This window comes from Manis javanica, chromosome 14 (genome assembly GCF_040802235.1).
Source record: "Manis javanica isolate MJ-LG chromosome 14, MJ_LKY, whole genome shotgun sequence".
NCBI lineage: Eukaryota > Metazoa > Chordata > Mammalia > Pholidota > Manidae > Manis > Manis javanica.
Genome location: NC_133169.1, coordinates 11,975,671 through 11,998,146, shown reverse-complemented (window position 1 = coordinate 11,998,146; position 22,476 = coordinate 11,975,671). Strand labels below are relative to the sequence as shown.

Here is a 22,476-nt window from a genome sequence, read left to right as displayed (position 1 = left end):
TACACATAAATCTTATGAGGATCACAAAAGACAATGGGTATGAAAGCGCTTTGTAAAAGTAAAGTGCATGCTTTTTACAATAGCCAAGATATGGAAGCAACCTAAGTGTCCATCTGTAGATGAATGGATAAAGAAGATGTGGTACATATATACAACGGAATACTATTCAGCCATAATAAAGAAACAAATCCTACCATTTGTAACAACATGGATGGAGCTGGAGGACATTATGCTCAGTGAAATAAGCCAGGCAGAGAAAGACAAATGCCAAATGATTTCCCTCATTTGTAGAGTATAACAATGAAGCAAAACTGAAGGAACAAAATGGCAGCAGACTCAGAGACCCCAAGAAGGAACTAGTAGTTACCAAAGGAAAGGGGTGTGGGAGGGCAGGTGGGGAGGGAGGGAAAAGGGGACTGAGGGGTATTATGTTTAGTACACATGGTGTGGGGGATCACGGGGAGAGCAGTGTATCACAGAGAAGGGACATAGTGGATCTCTGGCAACTTGCTGCACTGATGGACAGTGCCTGCATTGGGGTATGGGTGGGGACTTGATAATATGGTAAATGTAGTAACCACATTGTTTTTTCATGCGAAACCTTCATAAGAGTATATATCAATCATACCTTAATAAAAATTTTAAAAAATGTAAAGTGCCATGCAAAGGTAAAGTGGCATTATTCTTAACAATTTTAGATTTGCTCGGGAGAGGACCAAGAGCTGCATCCTGTGACTCAGGATGGGCCCCCATGTTACTGGGGCACCCCACTCCCACCCCTGCCAGCTTACAGAAAAGGGCTGTTGTTTCAACTTGAGGGCTGTCAGGGTTGTAGGAGTAATGTCGGGTATGCACAGCAAGGGAAGGAGCCTCAGCTAGGGCAATGGGGGAACACCCAGCCACTCCCCCCGTCCTGCAGGTGAAGAATGGGACCTCCCCATCAGCCTCAGCGAAGGGACAGGGTGTGAAGCCCCCTGCTCACATCTGAACCCCTCCCTCTTCTCTAAGCCCAGACCTCTGCTCCACAGAGTTCACTTCCAACTTTACACTAATTGGAGGCAAATTAATAAAAATGACCAGTCTGTGCACCTCCCCACATCCAAGTCCACCCATTAACTGCTGTACCCACGAGATCCCATTGAAAATGCTGCTTCCTTTCACCAGTCCCACTCAAAAAAAAAAAAGGCAAAACAGAAGTATCACACTCTGGAAGCATTCAAAAGATTTGCAATTTGTTTGGGATTTTGTTTTAGTTTTTAAAGGCCATGTTTCTGTTTCCCTCCGTTACTGTGGAGAAGCAGAAGCTAAACAACGTGCCTGTTTATTTGGCTGATGGACTGTGTGCATTTGTTGATTCTCTTCCATCTCTCGCTGGCCTGCCCACCCACCTGACCTCCCTGGAAATGCAGAGCTGGGGGCCTGGGCTGAGCAGCTCCTCCCCGTGGCAGTGGGCCTGCACCCACTAAAGGACTCTGCCTCCCTCTTTGGAGCAAAGCCTGCATGCCCCTGGAAGCAGGCGAGGAGAGGGCAAGGTTCAGATTCTATTTGTGTTTGCAAACCGCCTTCCCTTTCTTGACTTGCTCATCCTAGATGTTTTAGATGAAATTGAGTTGTTTATTTGGGAGTTGATTGCTGGGAGCCAAAAGATCCCCGTGCTGACATTCCCGGGGCTCCTTCTTCATTAGAAGGACTCCCTGATGGCCAGGACCCTAATACCCACCATGGGCCCCTCCCAGGGCTTCAAGAAAACCAACCCCATTCTCCCCACAACATCTGCTCTCTGCCCACAGGAGGGCGCTCGCTCCATGCCCCAATTGCCAGCCACTTCAGGGCGGGGCAGTACTTTTCCAGAAGCTGGAGAGAGCTCAGGCTTCAACAGGGCTGTGCAGCCTGGGAGCTGGGGGCCCTGGGTCCCATCCTGCTTCCCATCCGTGCCACTTCCTATTCCCTGTGGGGAGGAGGAGGCAACCAGGGAGGACTCCAAAATGTGAGGCTCCCAGCCCTTCGGGACTGTTTACTGATCCCCACCCCACGGAGGAAGAGGGAGACTTAATTCCACAAAGTCGGGCCTCCAGGGAAGTGGGAAGGTGAGTAAGAGTAAAAGGAGATATGGCCTCCGTCTGAGGTGCCCAGAACCTACAGAGGACTTGCCTGGATCAGACTAGGCCTGAAGGGGAGACAACATGACAGATGCCCCAGCAACCTGAAGCACAGTTTACCCTCTTTCTCCCTACACTCCCCACAAAACGCTAAAGCAAACAATGGATTCAGACAATTAGTCATCTTCCCTGATGCGGGTTGACAGCCAGGCTTAGCTCGGATGGAATAACTGGGGTGATTCATTCTGTGAGGCCGTAGGGATGGGCTGGCTCAATATTGACTGAAAGGCTAGAAGCTGCGGTCAGCCCAGCCCATCCTATCCACCTGCGAGCGCCCCATGATTCACGTGTCCGTGCAGCTGCTAGCTGCTCACACCACCACACTCAACACAGAAGACCCTGTCCCTGAATGCAGGGACACACCTCTAAGGTGTGCCTCCCGCCTTCAAGGGGGCACCAGCACCTGCAGTGAACTCAGCCTGAACGTCCTGAAAAGTCCTCAGGGTCCCTGGCCAGGCTGTGAGCACACCAGACGTGCCCTCTCTGCGCCCACTTCACTGTGGTGAGAAAGTGGACTGGCCCCACCCCCTCACCACACCCAGAGCGGAGCAGGTCGCCTTCAGGGCCCAGCCTAGGATGGTCTCTGGACCCCTCACAGCCTGGCTCTGGCACTTTTTCCTTCTCCGAGCCCATCAGAGACCCCTCTCTGCTGCAGACCACACGAGCCTTTCCATAAGATGGCTTTGTCCACAACGAGCATCTCTTCCAATGCACATGAAGGCACTTACGAGCTAGCAGTGGTCTTGTCAGGGTGTGCCCCCCACTAGTTCTCTGGGCCTGGTAAGTCACTGAGTCACTCCCAGAGGGCACGGAGCAAACCCTCTATGGCCAATGCAGCACCAAGCAGAAGAGGAAACAGAAATCACTGGGAGGCAGGACACAGAGCTAGGTTGAACCCCCCCAAAAATATTTATTATACAATTACCCACCATTGGATTTGACTTATACAGGCCCACTAAAGGGTGTCTCCACAGTCCCAATGTATTCTCAGCCCTTGAGGACGTCATTGTAGATCATTGCCAAGGCCCCCAGGAAGGTGACATATTCCTGGAAGTTCACCACCTGGTCCTTGTTCCGGTCCAGGTCATCCATCAGTTTTGCAATTTCGGCTTCCTGCAGCTTCTAACATGTTAGAGCGGGAAATCCAGACTCAGTGGTGATGGGGACCCTGTCTTCTCCCCCCTTCCCCCTCCCAGCCCTCTCTCACACAGGTCACTCTGCGCCCACTGGTCACCGCAGGTCTGAGGCAATCCCTTGGGTTCACCCCACTTTTCTCCTCTGGTCCTGCTCCTCACTCGGGGAGCGACCACCACAGTCCCACACCCCCTCAGGGGAGTGGGCCCATGGGCTCAGCAAGCCTCGGAATGCGGACCCCGGGGACTCACAGGCACCCGGCTGCTCCCTCTGCCCGAAGCCCCCTTCCAGAGGGGCGAGACGGAAGCGCAGCCTCGGGGGGCACTCACCGCGCCAATGGTGAGCTCCTTCTGGATGAGCTCCTTGAGCTCCCGCTTGCTCAGGGTGTTCTTGTCACCCTCCTTGCCGGAGTACTTGTGGAAGATGGCCACGAGGAGACCGATGGCCTGATCCAGGGGACACGCCATGGCTGAGGGCTGGGCTCAGAGCTGGGGGCGGACGGGCCTTCTCACGCACGGCACCCCCCAGGGCCTCCGCGCCCACCACCCGCTCCCCTGACCACCCCGCATCAGAAAGCCCCGGGCCTGAAGGGGAGGGAGAGGGCCGACCCCAGCACCGTAACGTCGGCGCAGGAAGGGGGCAGCGGGGGGGCTCCACGGGGTCTGGGGCCCGAGCCGGGAACCGTCCTGCAGAGCTGCCGACGTTGGGGAGTGGGCAGTGGGCACCCAGCGCTACACACACAGCCTCACGGGGCCACACACCGGGGCACTGCCACACCCAGGACACACCCTCCCGCACCCCAGAGGGACACACTTGGGGCGCCGCCCCACGCGATGCCTTAGCCCCGGGCCGGCGCAGCCGCTTCTCGCTGTCCCTGCCGCTGGGCCGGCGGGGACGGGCGGTGGCCGGGCTAGCCCGGGGCGGGTCCGAGGACGAGGCTGCCCCGGGGACTCACCGCGCGGCTGCAGCGAAGCGCGAGACGGGAACGTCCAGGGCGCGGGCTGCGCGCTGTCCGCCCGCCTTATAGGCCGGAGGCCGGGAGGCCGGCCGCGAGCCCCCCACCGCCGGGGCCCGCCAGGGCCCGCCCCGCGCCCCACCCCGGCCCCGGCTTCACACACAAACACGGGCCCCTCGACTTTCCCCGCCTCCCGCCCCTGGGCTGTTCCGGGTTCCGGGGGGCGGAGGAGTCCAGCGGAAGGGTGGGGGCCGTCGGGGCGACCCCTGCAGACCCAGGGCGCTCGAGCGCCCCCTGACCGCCAGAGCTGCTTGCCCGCCGCGGCGATGGGGAGGGGTAGGGAGGGGACGCTGGGCCGGTCGGTGCTGCGTGTGTGTGTGTGTCTAGGGGGAAGGGGGCGGGGGGTATGGGGAGCAGCCATAGTCCACAGGATGTTATTTAAAGGACATCTAGGACACCATCCCTCAGCAAAAATAAATTCTTACCGCCAACCCCATCCCCTGCCCTCCCCTCGGCGCCCTTCGCCGCCCCCACCCCAACCTGGAATTCCACCTCTTGCCCATTTGTGTGCACACCAGCCTGGCCAGTCCCTGTAAGGATCGTTAGTTGTTTCAGGTTTTCAGCTCTCCTGAGAAAGGATTTTGATAGGGGAGGAGGAGGAGTAGGAAGCCCTAGTCCCTGGGACGACTGGGGTCCCGTGCTGCTGCTGAGGGAGACATGGAGGAGGGGGAAAGGGGGCTGGCCCAGAGGCAAAGGCCAGACTTCCCTCTCCGCCCACCCGGTGTCGTCAGGGTGGCCTCCTGTAAGCTAGTGACCAGCCAGCCTGGCTTGCCTACCGCCGCCCCCAGGAACCACTCCCCAGCTGCGCCGTGTCCACACCCTCAGAGCCCTTTCCCCCTCAGCTTTCTCGGCATCTTTGCAGCGTTTCCTGAGAAGCGTTTCCTGAGAAGCAAGCAAAAGCCGGGCCCAACTTCCTCATTTTCCAGAAGAGCAAAACTCAGTCCTGATCAACTCAGGGACATTCGACTGAGGAAGGACAGGAAGTGGGGTGGGAGCGCAGGACCCTCACACCCAGAGGCTCTCACCCTCTGCCTGGCCCCTCTCCCCATCCCCACCTCCCCCCACCCACCCCCAGCACGGGTGGACCACACATCACAAAACCAGCCTCCAGACACATGGAATGGAACATCTTTATTTCCTCTGCTGGAAGGAAAGGCTGAAGCAGGGTCCACCTGGGAAGAAGAGGAGGGCAAGGGGCCACAGAGGGGCTCTGGGACGAGCGGCAGCAGCCCGGGCAAGGCACTGAGCACCCCCGTCATTCGTGGTCCTCCAGGAAGAAGTCGTTGTAGGCCATGCACAGCGTGGTCAGGAACACCGAGTACTCCTTGAAGTCAATCTCCTTGTCGCTGTTTTTGTCCAGCTTCTTCATCAGGTCATCGATGCTGCTCTCCTTCATCTTCTTCAGGGGCCCCGGGGGAGAGACAGATCAGCTACCCCTCCCCACCCCACGGGGGGCAGGCAACCTCAGGGTGGTCCCCAGCTGAGTGGGCAGCACCCTGAGCCCAGAGTCTTCCTCCAGCCCACCCCCAGCACAGGGCCTGGCACCAAGCAAGGGCTCAGAGGCCTGGAGTGATTCTAAATAAACTACACTATGAAAACCAGTCCAACCTCTCTTCCCCTCAGCACTTTGCACCATCCAAAGAAATAATCATCCAGATTTTATACAACACCTAATAGAAACAGCATGGTGACTATGCGGCACGGAGCCTGATCCAAGTCTCCTACATAGACTGTCCGTATGGGGGATAATTGAGAAGTGACCCAGACACCACATCAGCCCGTGAGAGCGGTGGCCACGGCGTCCTTCCCCTGCTGGGAGGGCTTGCAAGACAGCTGTACGGGGACCAGTGTCTGGCTACAGGTGGCATACTCTTTGTTGGGTCCCCTTCCAGCCCAGCTCCACCAAGACGATGGAGACAGAGCCCTTGGGTGAACCATCCTGCCCTCCCCTCTTCGCTGCCCTCAGCTCCACCTTTTCCATAGGAGACTGGATGTCAGGACATATGGAGAAGCAAACAGCCTCTGTGAGGAGATCCCTGTCCCAGCCTGGGCTCCTGTTATAGCCAGCCCTCCCCAGGGGCCTCAGACTCCTGTAATTAACCCCTGCTGGAGCCATGCCCCCACCCCCACCCTCATTAACTCCAGGATGCAGAGGGCCTGGCAGGAAGACAGTGGCAGGCCAGGTGACACCCACACCTGTCCAGTTCCGTGCCCAAAGGGCAAACCTGGGGGAGTTTCTTTCTTGGGAGGATCCCTGGAATTCAGGATGTGACAGGAGGGGCCCCCAGTCTGGATTTTTAAGGAAAAAAAGAGGGTGATACACAGGCCTGGGCTGGAATTCCAGCTCAGCCTGTCACTAGCTGGGCATCCTTGGACAAGTTAGGTAGTATATCCAGGCCTCGATTTTTTTTTTAACTGTAAAAATAATATATAATGGTTATTTCATAGGCCTTCCCCTCTACCCGTCGCTTCCCACCATCTCCATCTGTTAAGAATCAAGTCTCCCTCCTTCCAACCTCTTGTTCCAAATAAGCTAAACTTAGTTCCCGGGTCAGCACCAGCTGAGAGCCCTAGAAGAGCCAGGCACAGGAGGGGAATAACATGGGGGCCCTGCCCCGGAGCTGTGCACACTGTGGACCCCCATCCCCTAGGACCCCTCCCACCGGCTGCAGCCCACGCTCCAGATGCCGGCCCTCCTCCTCCTCAGTGGAACCTGGCTTAGCCCCTGTGCTGAGGTCTAGCGTCCTGTGAGTCTAAGCTATCCACCCTCTTCCTTCAGACTCTGTCCGTACCCTTCAGCCATCTGCTCCTGGCTGGGACTGGAGTGCCCAAGCGCAGGTGTGCGCCCCTCCTGTGGGGTCCCTGTGGAGGCAGAGCCTGGGCCCCCCACCCACCCACTGGGGAGCCTGTGACAGTGGTGTCTGCGCTCTTTGTCCCCTCCCAGCTGCAGTGCCCACAGGGAGCGCTGGGCTGTGGGGTAGGGTGTGGGCAACCATTACGTACCTCACCCAGACACAGCTCCTCCTTGATCAGCTCCTTTAGCTCCTTCCTACTCAGCGTCAGTTTGCTGCCCTCTCTCCCCGAATATTTGTGGAAAGTAGTGACCATGGTGGTCAGAGCCTTCTCAAGAGGTGTCTCCATCCCCGGGTGCAGCTCTGGAGGGTGGATGGAGAGGCGCACGTCACACACTCCAGAAAACCGGACCGTCTGCTTTTCACCATCACCCGCCCCGCTCCAAGGACCAGAGGCTGCAGCTCATGATGAGACCAAAACCCACCAGCAACTGGGCCCAGATGTGTGAGGACCGGTTATAATGAGACCCAAGGCACACTTGCACCTGCCAGAGCCGCGAGACTGACCAGTCCCGAAGGAGACTGTACACTGTCCTGCCTACGAGGCGTTGCAAAAGGGATCTGGGGTCAGAGGGATGGCAAGTTGACCTTCCCCAAAGAAGACCTGGTGGCGGACGGTGGAGCAGGTAAAGGGTCAGGACTTTCTCCCTGCCTGCATCCAGCGTGGCCTCTCACATGCCAGAAGCAGTCCTCGCCCTGCTTGCCCTCCTTTGCCTGAGGGCCTGAATCACCTGATAGCAGGGAGTGTCTCGTGTTATAGAAGTGGTAGACAGGGCTAGAGAGTGTCCTGGGTGTGGGGGTGCTGGGGCTGGCACTGGGAGATAAGGTCTCAGCCGGAAACCGGGGCAAGTGATTGGACTGGTCGGGCTGGTCTCCACGCTGGCCCAGAGAACTGCACATGCGGCAGGAGGCAGAGAGTGCGGTGAGCTGACTGAAACCTCCAGGCTCAGTGTCCAGAGGTTGGGTCTGAAGGGAGCCCTCCAGTCCCTCAGCACAGCTGCACCCACCCAGGGGTGGCCCCTGGAGCTCCTGGGACTCAGACCAAAACCGCTTCTCTGCTATAGAGGAAGAAGGCAACACGCCAGATGGGGCGGGATGGGGGGCTGAAGCTGCTGGCTCTGCCCATCAGCCCAAAGCCCATCTGGGGATTCCTGCACCGGACCTGTCATTCATCTCCCACCACCCCCAAACCTCAGCTTCTCACAGACTCGGCCAGGGCCACAGTGCGGGCAAGGGCTCCGGGCATCCACACCGGCGTCCTATCCGCCCTGATCCTCACCCCACACCCAGAGCAGCTCCTCAGAAAATTCTGATAACCACACTCCGAATACCCTGCCTTCTGTCTCCTGAACACCTGCCCGCTCACCCAGCGAGGCCGCCTTGGTCAGGAGGAAGGACTCACCAGGGAGGAAGCAAGCCGGAGAACCCACACGGCGGAAACAGACTCCCTCCAGTGCTCCCTGCCTTTATTCCCTTGCTCCAGTCCCCAGGAAACCAGGGGAGGGGAAGAGGCCAATGAGAAGGGGCCGGGACATGAGGAGGCCCAGGTCAGAGCCTCCTGGGATGGGGCTAGGAAGAAACCCTCTGCCAATCTCACCTCCTTGTTTCCAAATAGAGGGGAAGGGGGCACAGTGAGTTCACCATGGTCCACACATCTGCAGTCCCGGAAGCTCTGTTTTCCCAACCAAAACTTAGAACTCACAGCCTGATGGGAAACAGGATGGAAAAGAAGAAGCCAGGCTGCCCTGGAAAGAAGACCCGGGAGGTGTGGGCCAAATGCCAGGTATCTCTGCATGCCCGAGGCCACTCTTCACACTGGGGTGCTCCCGGGCCCTCCCACCCACACCAAGAGCAGAGCAGACAACACTTTGAGATGTGAATGAGTGGGGGAAGATGTTTCCTTCCAAGGGCATAGTCAAGGTCATTACCTAGTATGGAGGCTAAGGCTTTAAAGGGCTTTTAAATGAATGATTCCATCTAAACCTCACTCTTCTCTGTGGGAAAGAGTTGTCCAAGATTCTTCAAATGGAGAACTGAGAATCTGGGTTAAGGGAGGGAACTGAGGAAAGACAGAGCCAGGTGATGGGGTAGGGGTTGTAGACTGGGGGGACAGGCTCAAGATGCAGTAATAAATGAGGTGGGGGTCAGGAAGGGTTGCCTGTATCCCAAGAGAGTCTCAGAGATTGTTTTACCACCAACCAGTCCAAGTATGAGAACAGAACCAAGTTAGGGGCTTAGCACATGTCGTGGCTGCAGTCCCCCAACCATGCGGCCTGAGTGCTTCCTGCTGGCGCCCCACCATCACCACCACCACCAGCTGGCAGGGCTGGAGAGGCAGCGGAGACCGTCACTAAGCAACAGGAGTTTCCGAAGCAAAGAGTGATGCAGAAGGAGGCTCAGGGGAGGGCACTCCTATGGAAGATGCGCAGACTGCAGGGAGGGGGTGGGAGGGGGAAACAAACTTTTTCCTGGACCAAAATTCTCCCCAAGTCTCTGGGGGAAGATCTGAGTCATTCACCCCACTCCTCAGCAACTTGAGAAAAAACACAATGTGTTGACACGGGAACACGGAATGTTTGCAAGGTCAAGGGGACTAAACCCTCTCTGCCTTTGGACCTGATCTCTATCCACCTCTCCCTTACAGGTCCCCATACACGCAGGCATGGCCTGCAAGTCTGACATGAGTCCCATTCACTGCATGATGGAGCTGCTAACCTGTAACCTAAAGGAAGCAACATCGTGCCTGACATTTTCTAGGGTGAAAATATCTCAATTTCATTAATCAGGTTATATGTCTGGAATTTTGTCTCCAAAAACTACAATCAGCTCTCACCATCTCCCTCATTCCCACTCCAGCCACTCATCCCTTCTGAGGGCTTTTGTCCTTCTCTGAAGGAACATGATTCCAGATTGAAACAAATCTCATCCCAGGACCTTTGGGAGCAGAGACAGGGGTTGACAGAGATGATATTCGCAGGCTGCTGCCAATAGCCTGGTCTCCGTCCATCTGGCCAATCTAATCCAACCATGGACAGAAATTTCATCCATCCATCCCTGAAGTCTGAAGCCAGGGTACAGGAAAGGGACAGCAGGACAGGACTGTGACCATCAGGACTGAGCCCTCTTCCCCAGCCCACTCCCTCCCCATGACTCAGCCCTTTCCCCCACCACTCCCCCAGGGCACCCACACTGCATTCCAGACCCCAACCAGAAGCAGCTGTGACCTTCAGTCCCATCCCAGCCTCAGTTAGAGGTCCTGCCAGAGGCAAGGGTGAAGTGGGAGAGGCGAGTCCCTGGGTAAGATCCCACAGCTAGGGCATTCCAAGCCTCTGGGGTCCCTTCCCCTGCCTTCAGCCTTATCCGGAGTTAACTCTGTCCCACACACGCACACCCACACATGCACACACACGTGCATGCACCCCCCCTCAGTCACCATACATCCCTCCACACTAGTCTGCTCTCCACAAAACTGCAGCTCAACTCCCCACCCCCATATCCCTCAGCCCCCATCCCATACCCGCAAAATCTCTCAAACCATCAGCTTATAGCTTCTAAGAATCTTTATTGAACTTGCTCAACATCATGTACACATGTGTAGGAGCCAGGTTAAGGCACTGTGCCCCACCCTGCAAGAGGGAAGCCCCGGCTGACAGGGCCCCCCTGACCCACATCTGAGGAGCCTTCATTTCTTCCGGGGCTGCTTATCAGGGAAGCCTTCAAAAAACTCGTTACACATCATGGCGATGCAGGACAGGAAGACACAGTACTCCTGGAAGTCTACCTCGTTGTCCCTGTTGCTGTCCAAGTTGCTCATAAGCTTCTGGAACGCAGCTTCATCTGTCCTTTTCTGCAGGGAGAAGAGGCTGCAGGTAGAAACCAGAAGCCCAGGCACTAGAGCCGAGACTGGACACTGCCATCGCCAGATGGGAGCTCAGGAAGGCCAGCCACTCCCTGGGAGGCCCAGCTTGGAACTCTGGCGAAGGGTTACCCCTCAGATGCGGAAGCCAGAGTACCTGGGAGCATCCGGAAAAGGGGACCACATCTTCCCCCAAGGTCATTTCAGGAATCCAATTAGACAATGGTCATGAGAGCAATTTATAAACTGCATGGAGTATGACACGGAGGGAAGCTGTAATTGCTCACGGGAAGTAGGCACGTGAGGGTCTCCATCACCATGAATTCACATACACAAGCCAAACAGAAACCTGAATACTGTTATTTGCTGGAGTGACCGCAAGAGGCAGACCACCCTGGGTCACAGAACTGGCTTTGCACCCTGACTGCCCTGGTGAGTTACTTAGCCTCTCTGAGCTTGTTTCCCTTCAGTTAAGGGGTACAAAGCACCTGGCAGAGTGTCTGGCCCAGAACCTACCTGTTCATCCTCAGCCTCCTTTCTGCTGGATGCCAGAAAATGAATGGTGCGTGCTCAGTTTTTCTACCCCAGGTGGCCAGTGCAGGGAAGGTCCATACCCCAACTTCCCTAGCTGAGGAACAGATGCCCCCTGGCACCTCCCAACTGTGGAGAATGCTCCCCATGGAGCAAACCCCCAGGCAGTAGCCACTCACCCCCAAAAAGCTGGGCAGCTCCCGGGTCAGCAGCTCCTTTAGCTCTGACTTGTTGAGTTTGAACTTGTCACCTTCCTTGGCTGAATACTTGTGGAAGGTGGACACCATCACATCCAGAGCCTTCTCCAGGGGGCATGCCATGGCAGCAGTTGGAATCTGGGTCTGGGGGTCACAGAGGTAGCTTATCTTCCCCCCACCCCACCCCCAGCTATGTATTCAGAAGGCCCATGGCCCTCCCGTCCCTCCAGGAGCCCTTGGTGAGACTGCTCCCAGCAGAGAGCAGCTAGGAAGTAGGGCTTAGGTCCTGGTGGGGAGCATGCACAGTGGGAAATCGATGCTTCAGGCAGCAAACCCTTGCTGGGCCCACTGTATAAACTCTGGCTTTCAGGGAGCAAGCTTCCGGGGCCTCCCACAGATGCGCCTCAACCACAGAGCTTTTTCCATCCCTCACTCAGTCCCACCACAGCCTGGCCCACGGCAGCCCCACCCAGTCCATTCTTCTCCCTCCCAGGGCCCAGCAAGTGGCTGGAGACCTGCCAGGGGCCTGCAGCGGAAAAAAACAGTAACCAGCGCCTAGGCCTGGCCTACTAGGGAGGGGCAGGGTGAGGTGGCAGAGGCAGGGATGCAGGGAAAGGGTGGGGAGGCCAGGCTCCCTTGGGCTGGGCCTCTGGGTGCAGGGCAGAAGCTCACAGGACACTGCCAGACAAAAGCCCACAATCGCCTTCACTTTGTTTCCCACACCCATGTGCACACACAGGAGTGTGCAACCAAGCAAACACAAGCCCCTGTGCATACCCACAGGTCACACACACCCCAAAACATACAACAGCCACAGCATATGCAAGGCCCAGTACCTCTGTACCCCTCAAGTAGCTTGAATCCAGCCACCTGCACACTTCTTTCCATTTTTTCTCCTGCACGTGCATACACACGTGTGCATGCGCACACACATACACACACACAGCATCCCAGAGTCTCCACATTGGAATCTCACATCTGGACCCACTCAGCACATCTGGTCCCCACCAGCCTCCCGTTCTCCTGCCAGGATCCTCAGCCTGACACTCTTTGAGTGCCAGTCAGGCAACCACAACTCACCAGGCCAAGAGAGGAAGCACTGAGGAGAGAGGTCTGGGGAGAAAGAAAGAGTGGGGAAAGCCCAACAGTCTGCCCTATTTATACCCTGGCCAGGCCCTGCCCATGGCAGGGGATGGGGGAGAGCGGGAGACAGCCCTCCTGCTGTGGGCCGATGTGGTAAGTGCTGTGGCCCCCTCCACAGCCCGGCCTGGAAACCCAGGTTCCTGCTCCAGGCAGGCTCAGACGGACAATGGGAGAGCCCAGCGGGCACGGGCAGGGGTCTCGGTGGGGTGGGCACCTCCAGTGGGCACAGCCCAGCCTGAGTTTTAGGGAGCTGGAGGAAGGGGCAGTCTGTGCCTGGGGCAGGGGGGACAGGGAGGTAGTCACACCTGCCAGCAGGGTAAGAGGATACAGGAGCGGTGAGTGATGGGTGGGGAATCACTGGAAATGTGTCTGCCTAGGAACTAAGGGAGGGTAGCCCAGGCCCAGCGCTGTAGGACAGCCCCAGCTGCGCTTCTCACTTTCCCAGACCGCTCTCTGCCCCACCCAGTGAGGCCCAGGGCAGGAGCTGAGGAGCCGGGAGGAGGACCAGGCCACCGCCCACAGGGGGCACTGCGACCACCCGAAGGATATCAGGGGAAGGTCGTGGGTGAGGTAGTGCTGAGTGGGGACTGGGAGTCGGGCATGGGCTCAGCAATGGATTGTGGGTCGGAGAGCAGTTGCAAGGGGAGGGAGGTAGATTGGGATGGATGTGAGGAATGAAGAATGCAGGTTGGGGTGGAAAGTTAGAAAAGAAATGGCACAAAATGGCAGAGGCAGGGACGGGGCTAACCTCTTAGGATGGGCTGTGAACTTGGGTTGAGCTAGGGTCAAAGGTGGGGTTAGGGCCCTCAGCTGGCTGTGGCTTCAGGGGCGGGTCGGCCGCAAGTATCCGCTCCGCTCCCAGGCCCGGAGCAACACCCTAATCAGACCTCGGACACCCTAATCCTACTAGTGCCGCACTCTGGGCTCCCACAGCCCTGGGCAGGGGGCACACAGCCCCCGCGGCCCCACCCTCCTCAGGACATCCTGTCCTGACGACCGAGCTCCATCCCCAGGGACTCTCAGCCTGCCCTCTCACCCTCCTTGGTGGGCCAAGGGAGCTTCTCCCTCAAAGGCCAGAAACAGAGACAGAGAGAGAGAAAGAGAGAACCCCCCACACAGCCTCCCCAGATGTTGTCCTTGCCTTTCCCCACCTCCTCCTGCTGGACCTTTGAGACCATTTCGCTTCTGCAGGGTCCAAAGCTGCCCTCAGCCCCCTGTCTTCCAAGGGATAAGACCAGAGAGGGGCAGAGGCCTCGATGGGACTCAGACCCAGGTCCCAGCTGTCCTCTCGGAAGAAACAAACCAAGCCAAGTGACACCAGCTCTTTATTAGGAGTCAAGCGGCCCTTCCCCATCATGATCTCCTCAGTGCTGGGCCGGGACAGCCTCAGAACAGATCCCGGCCTCTGCCCACCTCAGCCCAGAGCCACTGGTAGGACGCCCCTCCCTAATATGATCCTGGGGAGGCCCCCTCCATCTCCCTGCCTCATGGGTGATATGGGTTAAGAGATCAGGGGCACATCCAGGACATGCCAGGAGGGGGCAGGGGTGAATGCAGCAGACCCTGGGGAGCAGAGGCTACTGGGGGCAGGGGGCCTCCGGAGGACAGTCCTTGAAGTATTCGTGGCAGTAGGTGCAGAGGCAGGCCAGTGAGCGCATGTACTCCGCAAAGTCCACCTCACAATCCTTGTTGGTGTCCAGAAGACTCATGAATTTACTGTAGTCACACTCCCGAAACACCATCTGTGCAGGGGAGTGGGCAGGGATGGGGAGACAGGTTGAGGTGGGCAGCACAGCCTGGCACACACGCTGCTTCTACTTCCACTCCCGGGTGGTCCCACCCATCCCCACCCACGCCCTGTCTAGGGGCCAACCCCAGCCTACCTGCTCTGGTAGCACACCCATGTCAATCTCCCTGCCCATCCCCCTGCTCAGATCAATTACTGAGCACCTACTCTTTCCTATGGGGTGCCTACTATGCGCCAGGCAGTCTTCAGTCTCACTCAGTCCTCGCAGCAAAGCTAGTAAGCAGCAGGTGGGGTGGTTGTCATCCCCATTTTACAGATGCAGAAACTGAGATTCCTGCCCTGTCAGTCCCACTCCTGGCATCTCCTCCCCACAGTCTAGCCTCCACCCCTCTCACGGTCCCATGCTCAGAACTCGTCCCCATGTCTCTCTTTGCAGAGGCCAAGTGGCACTTGCCAGCAGGGTAGGCACCCAGGTGCTCACCGGAGTCCAGGTGGGCAGCTCCTTCTGCAGCAGCTCCTTGAGCTCCGCCTGGCAGAGCTTGTGCTTGTCCCCACAGCGCCCTGAATATTCCTGGAAGGTGCACACGATGGCAGCCACTGCCTGCTCCAGAGGCCTGGCCATCCTTACTGTCACAGAACAAGGGTGTGACTCACGGTGGAGGCCTGGGTCCTCCCTGCCTCCGTGTTTCCCAGGGACTGATCCCAGACCTGGCTTAATCCCCACAGAGCTTCCAGCTCCCCCTCCTCTGAGCAGCCCTCCCTGACTACACCAACCCCTCCTAATGTATTTCCCTACTGTCACTCCTTTTCTCCCATGGGAACCCAGATATACTGCTCCAGTCCTGAGCTGTTGCAAAGCATTCGACCCCAGGCAGTGCTTAGCCCCATCCCCCTTCCTCCTTCCCCCATTGTTATTTTCCTGGACAGACGTTTCCCCCCTGCATCCCTGCAAACCCTTCAGGGAGAGAGCCTCTTCCCACCACCCCCTGCACCCCCTGCCAGGGGTCCATGAGGACACCCTGATTCTCTCCACCTTTTTTCATTCCAACACCCAGGAAGGGCTCAGTCCCACCTATGCCAGCCAATGAAACACAGCCCCTGGTCCCCTTCAGGACCCCAGAGTTCCTCTGTAGGAACCTGCACAAGGAGACCCTGCCCCGTGCGCCCATGCTCCAGTCCTTGGGGAAGCTGGACCTTCTCAGGGAGGGTGGAGTCTGAGGGGAACCCCCATTGCCTCACCATCCCCCACCCCTCACCCTCCCTGCTGCTACCAAAGGAAAAACTTCTGGGAGGCTCTCTGCCTTCTGGGCAACCCTGGATGAGCCATTTACCGGCTCCCAGTCTCAGGTGCCTTGTCTGTAAAGTGGGGTTAATCCCACCTCACAGGCCTAGGTAGGGACCTGAGCCAGACAGTCTCTAGCCGGACCCAGCTCGGGTTTTCCCCAGGGTGTGATCTGCCCCACCTGAGGCCCTCCTCCTGACCCCTGGGGGTCCTGAGACAGAAGGCTCTGCATAGGGGCACCCTGTTCTGTTAGCGGGGAAGCCCTTCCTGGAATCACCACCCCAGTTCCACTGGTCCTTCCCACTGCCCTGCTGGGAGGATGCCTCCAGCCTGGGGAAATACTAAGGCAGCCAGGAAGGCAAATGTCGTTTCCATGTGAGCCCAGTGACTCACTTCTGGTTCCCCCAGAGGACGAGAGTCCCACAACACAAGGCAGCCAAGGCCCAAGCTCCCTCGCTGATGAGCTCCTTTCTGCCTGGCCCTCGGAAGAAATGGCCACAGGGCTGTGGCTGGTGGGAAGGAGGAAGGGGATGGGGCTAAGCACTGCCTGGGGTCGAATGCTTTGCAACAGCTCAGGACTGGAGCAGTATATCTGGGTTCCCATGGGAGAAAAGGGCCATGATCCCAAGGGATAAGGAACTCAGAGGTGCTCAGCTGCCTTCTGGGCTCCCGCCAGCCTGCTTTTTCAGAAGCCTGGGGCCTGGAGGCTGGAAGGAATCCTCTCTCTGCCATGCAGCCCTGGCTCACAGTTGGCAGGAATAAAGGAAGGAGTCCGGGGGGAGCTAACTGAAGGTAACACCAGCTCTTTTAGTCCATTTCCCCACCCCTTAGTCAGTCCACCTCTGCACACCCCCTACCCCAAACTTCTCAACAGCCTCTCACTATACAAGGGAACCCCTGAGTCCACCACAGCTGACTTCCCTCACTGCATCAGTCCCTGCTATACTCCCTCAGCACCCCTGCCCAGCCCCTGGACAGAAGTCAGACCTCGAGCTGCTGGACACCCAACAGAGGACCCAAGCAGCTAGCACTCACGGCTGGCGTTGGCGTCTCAGCAGGTGCTGGAGCCTAAAGGCAGGGCATCCCTATTTGTAGCCTCCCAAAGAAGGAAGGGAGCAATTATGGGGGATCCAAGTAGGTCAAGCTGAGGATGTCCCCGGGGGCTCCACGCCTCTGGCAACCCCTGTTACAGGCCCCACCCTCCCACCTATTCATGCACACATCAAAGGCCCTGTCTGGGCCTCAGACATGCCTCCCATTATTTCCCTTCTGTCCCTCCCCACTGACCATAGCCTCCTGTCCATGTCCCTCCAGCGTGGTCAGAGGAGACAAGCTAACCCATGCCACGCACCCCCATCTCTTTATCCTGAAGAGACACCCCAGAAGAATACAAAGTGGGAACACACGTTAGCCTCACCCTCAGAGAGTCCCTGTGCCAGAGAGGATCTTGATCAAGCCCCTCGTCTACAGAAGAGAACACCGAGGCCATGCGTCCCTCTGGCTGCCTGATCTCCAGATCCATGGTCCTTGGTCGGTTCGGGCTGTGAACTGCTCAGACCCTGGGGGAAACGATCTGTAGGATGTCCCTGAGGCAGAGGAGGGAGGTGTGTGCTCCTAGGGCCACTCCAACCCTCTAGGCTGAGTTCCCTGGCCACCCCCCAGCCAGACTGCAGTGACTGAGGTGACGTGGACTGCAGGCCCATTCGAGGGCCAGAGCTGCTGTGGCTGGAGCATGTTTCCTGTCCTTCCCACTACATTAGGCACCGAGTCCTTGTTCCCTGCAGTCTCGTGGGGTGGGGCTGGGTATCCCCTGGCTTTTAGCTGAAGTATAGCTGCTTTGGAGTCCCAGCATTATGGGGGTGTCCCCTTTGTCTCCCCTCTTTGAGTGAGCCCTGGGCTTTAGCTTCTGTCTCCCTCAGTCCACAAACTGTCACAGCCAAAGGTCATTTTGGTTCAACTTGGCCAATGCCCTCAGGGCTGGGGACCCAGGTGTTCTGCTTACATCCTGGAGTCTGCTTTCCTGCAGATTTCTTACTGCCTTGTGAGCTCGTTAACACTTTGAAAAATGTTTTTTATTTCTGTCCATTTTTTGTTGTTTTTAGCTGGAACAGGCACAGACCACCGTGTCACCAGAAATGGTAATCCCTTCATGTCACTTCTGTATCCCCTCCGTCATCCCTGAGCCTGAGAGACCCCTCCCCATTTCACAGACAGAGAAGCCAAGACCCAGAAGGGTATGGGGCAGGGGGCACCCAGTCCTCTGGAGAAGCCCTGGTGCTGGTGGAGGCAGCCAGGGAGCTAATGATAACCTTGACCTCACCTGGGCACCCAAACCTTGCCTGTGCCATCTCCTCCTTGCAGATTCAGCCCCTACAGGGGAGGCAAGCAGGCAGTGGGGAGGGGAGGGGAGGGAGAGCTGTGATTAGTCCTGTTTTATAGGCAAGGAATTATGGGGACTAGGGAACAGAAGTGGGGGCCAGCAATTAACTCAGTTCTAGGTCAAGCATTTATTCCCATCTGATACCCCAGCTCCACCACCCGTCACCTCCCAAAAGTAGGTCACCCACCTCTCTGGGCCTCATTTTCCTCATCCGTCAGTGGTAAAGGATAATGATGGTAACCACATCACAGGTTTGCTATGCGGCTTATATGAGTTAATAGATATGAAGCTCACAGAGAAGTAGTAGTGCCTGGCACATGGTAAGGGCATAAATGTTAACTGAGAGGTAGGCAACCTGCCCAAAGTCACACAACTAAGTGGCAGGTGTAAGAGCCACTCATTATTCACATAAATATTTAGAGGCACCTAACGGAGGCATTGGGGATATAGCCATAAACAAAACAGAGTTAAGTCCCTGCTCTGTGAAGATGACAACCTATGGGGGAAACAGACAGTAGCAAATAAGTGTATGACAGGCTGGGGACGTGAATGCCCGGGAGAAGAGTAAGGCAGGGCTAAGGGGAAGGAAATGGGGGTGACCCGGGACTTCCTATAGGTGCCCAGGGAAGAGCCAGGCAGCCCATTCCAGGACTGAGTCCTTGTCCCCCCCTCCCCCACCTCCCCTCACCAATGCTGCACCTTTGTTTGCCCCCCAGGGGAGAGCGGGGAAGGGCTGACTGCCAAGGGGCAGGACCTCACTGTGGGTGGGTTGGGGAACAGAGAGGGAGGTCTGGGGTCAAAGGTCATGGAAAGAGCCCTTCACTGGACCCTCACTGCAAGTTGCACAACTCCCCTGCCACCTGACCTCAAGCATGTTCTTTACCTTGTCTGGGCTTTTATTTCTTTGCCTGTGAAATGGGTTTGGAAGGTTCCTACCAGGAGACTCCAGTGTGAAAGTGCTTTATGTTCCTTGCTGTCACTGTGGATGATGTCCAGGCAGAGGTTTCTGAGTCAAACTCAACAGTTGCAAGCTGAGACCCCTCAATGATGGCAGCAGGGAGCAGGGAGGTAGAGGGAGAGAACCAGACCCTCCTCACCAGGCCACTTTGTCCAGCCTCTGGCCTCCACGGAGGCAGGGGGCAGGTCTACAGCCTCTCTTGCCTTGCTTTCCCAAGTCCTTCCTACAGTTCTGTAAGTTCTTCCCCCGAGTCTACCCTGAATCCCCTTTCTGCAGTGGTTCCAAATGCACATCACACTAAGCACCCCTCCCAGGCCCAGATGGGGACCCTCCTCACCCTTTCCCACCCTCCTCCATGCACTCGATTCCCCACCCCAGGCAGAGCCCAAGAGCACCCCCTTGCAGGGGTGGAGCCAACCCTGAGGCATGGACCGCATCAGAGGGATTGGGGCAGTGCTGTCTGACCAGCCAGGACTTCTTACCATTCTGACCTTCTCCCTCTCCCCTCTCTCCCTGCCTCTGCCTCCCCACCCTCACCGCCATCGCCTTACAAAGGCCCCTGGGAAGCTGCATTGCCCTCTGGGGGCCCGTGTCTGGTTCTGCACCTCAGAGAAAAATAAGATTAGTGCCCTAGAGCACCTGGACATTCGTGTGCCTGCATTCAGAGGACGTGGGCCCAAAGGACAGGCAACTGCACAGCCCCCTGGGGCCGGCGAAGCCTGTCAAACTGATTCACCCCCTTTCTCAGCTTCTACTCCAAGTACTGGCAAGTGTGGGAAGGGGTATTAATTACTGGGGCTGGGACTAGAGCCAGGGAGAGCCTTGCTTATGGAACTGGGGTGGTGGGTGGAGGCGGGGCCTGAACTGAGATCAAGGAGAGCCCATGAGGCTCAGACCCACTGCCTCTTTCACTGCTGAGTCAGTGCCTGATTGCGCCCATTTCCCAGATGGAGCAGTGAGCTAGTTAGGAAGTCACGTGGCCTAAAGACAGAGCACGAGGAGCCCAATTTCAGCATTCCCCTGTCTCCGAATCTACCTTTGACTTTAGTATCTCTTTTCCTGGGGGTCAGTAGGCTGCCAGGGATAGACCCCAAAGAGCAAAGGCCGAGGGGAGAGTAGGGCACATGGGAGGGGAGACACGCGTTCCTGAGACCTTCCTCCCAGCCACCGTTGCAGGAGGCAGTGAGACAGGACCTGGCCAGAGCCCTTTCTGGACCCCTGCTCTCTGCCTCAGCCCAGAGATTTGGGGGCAGGGGCAGGATGAGGGAAGATCGTTGAGCCAGCTAGGAAAGTCTGGGGTTCCTTAATTTGTCAAATACACAGAAGGAAAAGCAATTGGCCTCATTCAGAGCTTAGCCACCTGGGGGCAGCTCCAGAGATGGCCAGCTGAGGCCAGTCTCCAGCAGCCAACGCAGCCACAGACCTGGATCTGAGCCCCAGTGGAAGCCGGGAGCCGTGTGAGCAGTCAGGCAGCAACAATGCAACCACCAGCAAGGGCGCCTGGTTCCCCGCAGAGGATGGAGAGACCGAAGGCGCCCTGACCGCTCCCCCAGGGCCTGGTCACCTCACGAAAGCCAAGGGCTGGGGAGATGGCTGGGGGAGGGCCAGGCTGCCACCCCCTGTCCCACAGAGGTTAGGCCTTTTCTTACAGACCTGGGTCAAGTCCCAGTGCAGCTCCTACTTAACCTCCCCCAGCCCCTATTTCCTCCTCTGTGAAGTGTAGAAACTTCCAGCACATCCCTCATCCACGCTCTGAGGACTCAGTGAGATGCTCTGGAACAGACCCAGCAGAGAGCCCGGCCTGAGGGTGAGCTCCACGAATGGCAGATGCTGCCCCCTCTGGGTCCCCTCATCTGTGCACAGGGCCTAATGGCAGCTCCTCTCAGGGTTCCCACGGAGCTGAAAGGACAGTGTGCACAAAAGGAGATCTGAGAACAGCTGTGGAAATATTCATTAGCATCATTCTGGTTCCCTGACCAGTATTCACAGGCTCCCTTTCCTACAAGATATCAGGAAATGGACTTCTCCCTTTTTATGGCTCGGGCCTGCCCAGCCTTGCCTGGCCAGCCTCAGATGTGCAGTTAAGGCACAGCAGCAAGAACCAGCAGGCTGTTCCAGCACCTTCTTACTCAGCTCTTTGCCATCCTTGGGGAGCTCTGGCCTGAGCTACTCTGTAAGTGGTTCCCAGCATCAGACTTTCCCAGGGAAGTAAGAAAAATAATGCAGTTCAGGAAAATATTATCTATTCCTTGTCTAGTGTCCATCCCTTCTTTCCTTATTATGAAAACCTATTTTTTCCTAAGTGTCCCCATGGCTGCAGCTAGGACTAGCCATATTACATAGTCAAAGCCAAAGAGAGGTAGGTGGAAATCCCCGGAGAGAGTACTTACATAATAAAAAGGCAAAGTCTCTTTAGGAAAGATTTTAGCACCTTACCCTTCCTCTCTCTTCCACCATGGAACATGGACAGAGAGACCTGGAGGGAGAGCAGCCATCTTGTGATCATGAAAAAACATGTGTGAGGGGGGAAAGCATATATGCTATAGACTATAGAGCAAAAAATTGAAAAGACACTGGATATCATGACATCTCCAGACCCCTGAACCAACCCTGAATTGCCTACCCTAAATTCCTTGTTATGTAAGACAATTAAAGCCCTATTATTAGTCAGGTTATCCATAATTCATAGCTGAACAAATTCCTAAATGGTAGAGCATTTTCTATCTGAAAGTGGAGTCGCCAAATAAAGGAATCTAAAATATGGAATTGGCTAAGTAGAGGAGGGAAGACAGTGAGATCTGAGGACCAAATCTGTGCAGGCTGGAAAGTCCAGGACCCTTGTAATGAATGACAAAATATTTGGTCAGACTGTCCCTTGATGTGTCTTGGGATGCAGACCAAATGGAAACCTAGGTGTAGGGATAGAGGAAGTGGTAAAAAAAAAGTTCAGAAAGTTTGCATAAGCCAGCTTCTTGCATCTTTCATCAGACCTGCAAGAGTAAGGTGCTGCTATCACAACAACCCAAGCCAGGTGTCATTGGCTTTGGGACCAGGCACTGGGTGAAAGCTAGAAGGACCTCAAGGAGGCTGCTAGTAATGATTTGAAGGACAGTGAGGAAATTGTCACTGGAAGCTGAAGACAGGATGACCTCTGTTATGTAGTGGTGGCATGTCTGGAAACACTACTGTCTATAGTAACATGGAAAATAGAAAAAGTACCTA

General features: G+C 56.6%; 4 protein-coding genes across 9 annotated transcripts; all 4 read right to left on the bottom strand.

Moving 5' to 3' along the window:
- Positions 1 to 3,045: 3,045 nt before the first annotated feature.
- Positions 3,046 to 4,405, bottom strand: S100A6 (S100 calcium binding protein A6). Its single transcript, XM_037014002.2, has 3 exons — positions 4,249 to 4,405; positions 3,623 to 3,781; positions 3,046 to 3,281 (listed from the first exon to the last, which is right to left on the bottom strand). Exons 2-3 carry the CDS (start codon positions 3,758 to 3,760, stop codon positions 3,147 to 3,149), a joined length of 273 nt encoding a protein of 90 aa, XP_036869897.1. The 5' UTR covers positions 3,761 to 3,781; positions 4,249 to 4,405; the 3' UTR covers positions 3,046 to 3,146.
- Positions 4,406 to 5,420: 1,015 nt separating this feature from the next.
- S100A5 (S100 calcium binding protein A5) lies at positions 5,421 to 8,579 on the bottom strand. 2 transcript variants are annotated; one of them, XM_073221309.1, is made up of 3 exons: positions 8,563 to 8,579; positions 7,312 to 7,463; positions 5,421 to 5,707 (listed from the first exon to the last, which is right to left on the bottom strand). In XM_073221309.1, exons 2-3 carry the CDS (start codon positions 7,447 to 7,449, stop codon positions 5,564 to 5,566), a joined length of 282 nt encoding a protein of 93 aa, XP_073077410.1. In that variant the 5' UTR covers positions 7,450 to 7,463; positions 8,563 to 8,579; the 3' UTR covers positions 5,421 to 5,563. The 2 variants fall into 2 exon arrangements, with proteins under 2 accessions (XP_073077410.1, XP_017496275.1); XM_017640786.3 differs by lacking the exon at positions 8,563 to 8,579 and adding an exon at positions 7,586 to 7,845.
- Positions 8,580 to 10,702: 2,123 nt separating this feature from the next.
- Positions 10,703 to 12,910, bottom strand: S100A4 (S100 calcium binding protein A4). Of its 3 annotated transcripts, none has more exons than XM_073221305.1 (4): positions 12,825 to 12,910; positions 11,727 to 11,888; positions 10,876 to 11,007; positions 10,703 to 10,802 (listed from the first exon to the last, which is right to left on the bottom strand). In XM_073221305.1, the coding sequence occupies exons 2-4, from the start codon at positions 11,865 to 11,867 to the stop codon at positions 10,767 to 10,769; spliced, it is 309 nt and encodes a 102-aa protein (XP_073077406.1). In that variant the 5' UTR covers positions 11,868 to 11,888; positions 12,825 to 12,910; the 3' UTR covers positions 10,703 to 10,766. The 3 variants fall into 3 exon arrangements, with proteins under 3 accessions (XP_073077406.1, XP_073077404.1, XP_073077405.1); XM_073221303.1 differs by lacking the exon at positions 12,825 to 12,910 and adding an exon at positions 12,581 to 12,605; XM_073221304.1 differs by lacking the exon at positions 12,825 to 12,910 and having other exon boundaries at positions 10,703 to 11,007.
- A 1,284-nt stretch (positions 12,911 to 14,194) lies between these two features.
- S100A3 (S100 calcium binding protein A3) lies at positions 14,195 to 17,030 on the bottom strand. Of its 3 annotated transcripts, none has more exons than XM_073221307.1 (3): positions 16,952 to 17,030; positions 15,116 to 15,261; positions 14,195 to 14,629 (listed from the first exon to the last, which is right to left on the bottom strand). In XM_073221307.1, exons 2-3 carry the CDS (start codon positions 15,254 to 15,256, stop codon positions 14,465 to 14,467), a joined length of 306 nt encoding a protein of 101 aa, XP_073077408.1. In that variant the 5' UTR covers positions 15,257 to 15,261; positions 16,952 to 17,030; the 3' UTR covers positions 14,195 to 14,464. The 3 variants fall into 3 exon arrangements, with proteins under 3 accessions (XP_073077408.1, XP_017496278.3, XP_073077409.1); XM_017640789.3 differs by having other exon boundaries at positions 16,904 to 17,011; XM_073221308.1 differs by lacking the exon at positions 16,952 to 17,030 and adding an exon at positions 16,310 to 16,329.
- Between the last annotated feature and the right edge of the window lie 5,446 nt (positions 17,031 to 22,476).

Bases quoted from the DNA above. Each gene is read 5' to 3' on its own strand.
- S100A5 (XM_073221309.1), bottom strand. From the start codon at position 7,449: ATGGAGACACCTCTTGAGAAGGCTCTGACCACCATGGTCACTACTTTC. The intron at 5,708-7,311 runs GTACGTAATGGT...GGGCCCCTGAAG, and splicing joins AGGAGCTGTGTCTGGGTGAG to AAGATGAAGGAGAGCAGCAT.
- S100A4 (XM_073221305.1), bottom strand. From the start codon at position 11,867: ATGGCATGCCCCCTGGAGAAGGCTCTGGATGTGATGGTGTCCACCTTC. The intron at 11,008-11,726 runs GTGAGTGGCTAC...TTCTCCCTGCAG, and splicing joins AGCTGCCCAGCTTTTTGGGG to AAAAGGACAGATGAAGCTGC. The intron at 10,803-10,875 runs GGCTTCCCTGAT...CCTGTCAGCCGG, and splicing joins TGTGTAACGAGTTTTTTGAA to GGCTTCCCTCTTGCAGGGTG.
- S100A3 (XM_073221307.1), bottom strand. From the start codon at position 15,256: ATGGCCAGGCCTCTGGAGCAGGCAGTGGCTGCCATCGTGTGCACCTTC. The intron at 14,630-15,115 runs GTGAGCACCTGG...TCCCCTGCACAG, and splicing joins AGCTGCCCACCTGGACTCCG to ATGGTGTTTCGGGAGTGTGA.
- S100A6 (XM_037014002.2), bottom strand. From the start codon at position 3,760: ATGGCGTGTCCCCTGGATCAGGCCATCGGTCTCCTCGTGGCCATCTTC. The intron at 3,282-3,622 runs GTGAGTGCCCCC...CTAACATGTTAG, and splicing joins AGGAGCTCACCATTGGCGCG to AAGCTGCAGGAAGCCGAAAT.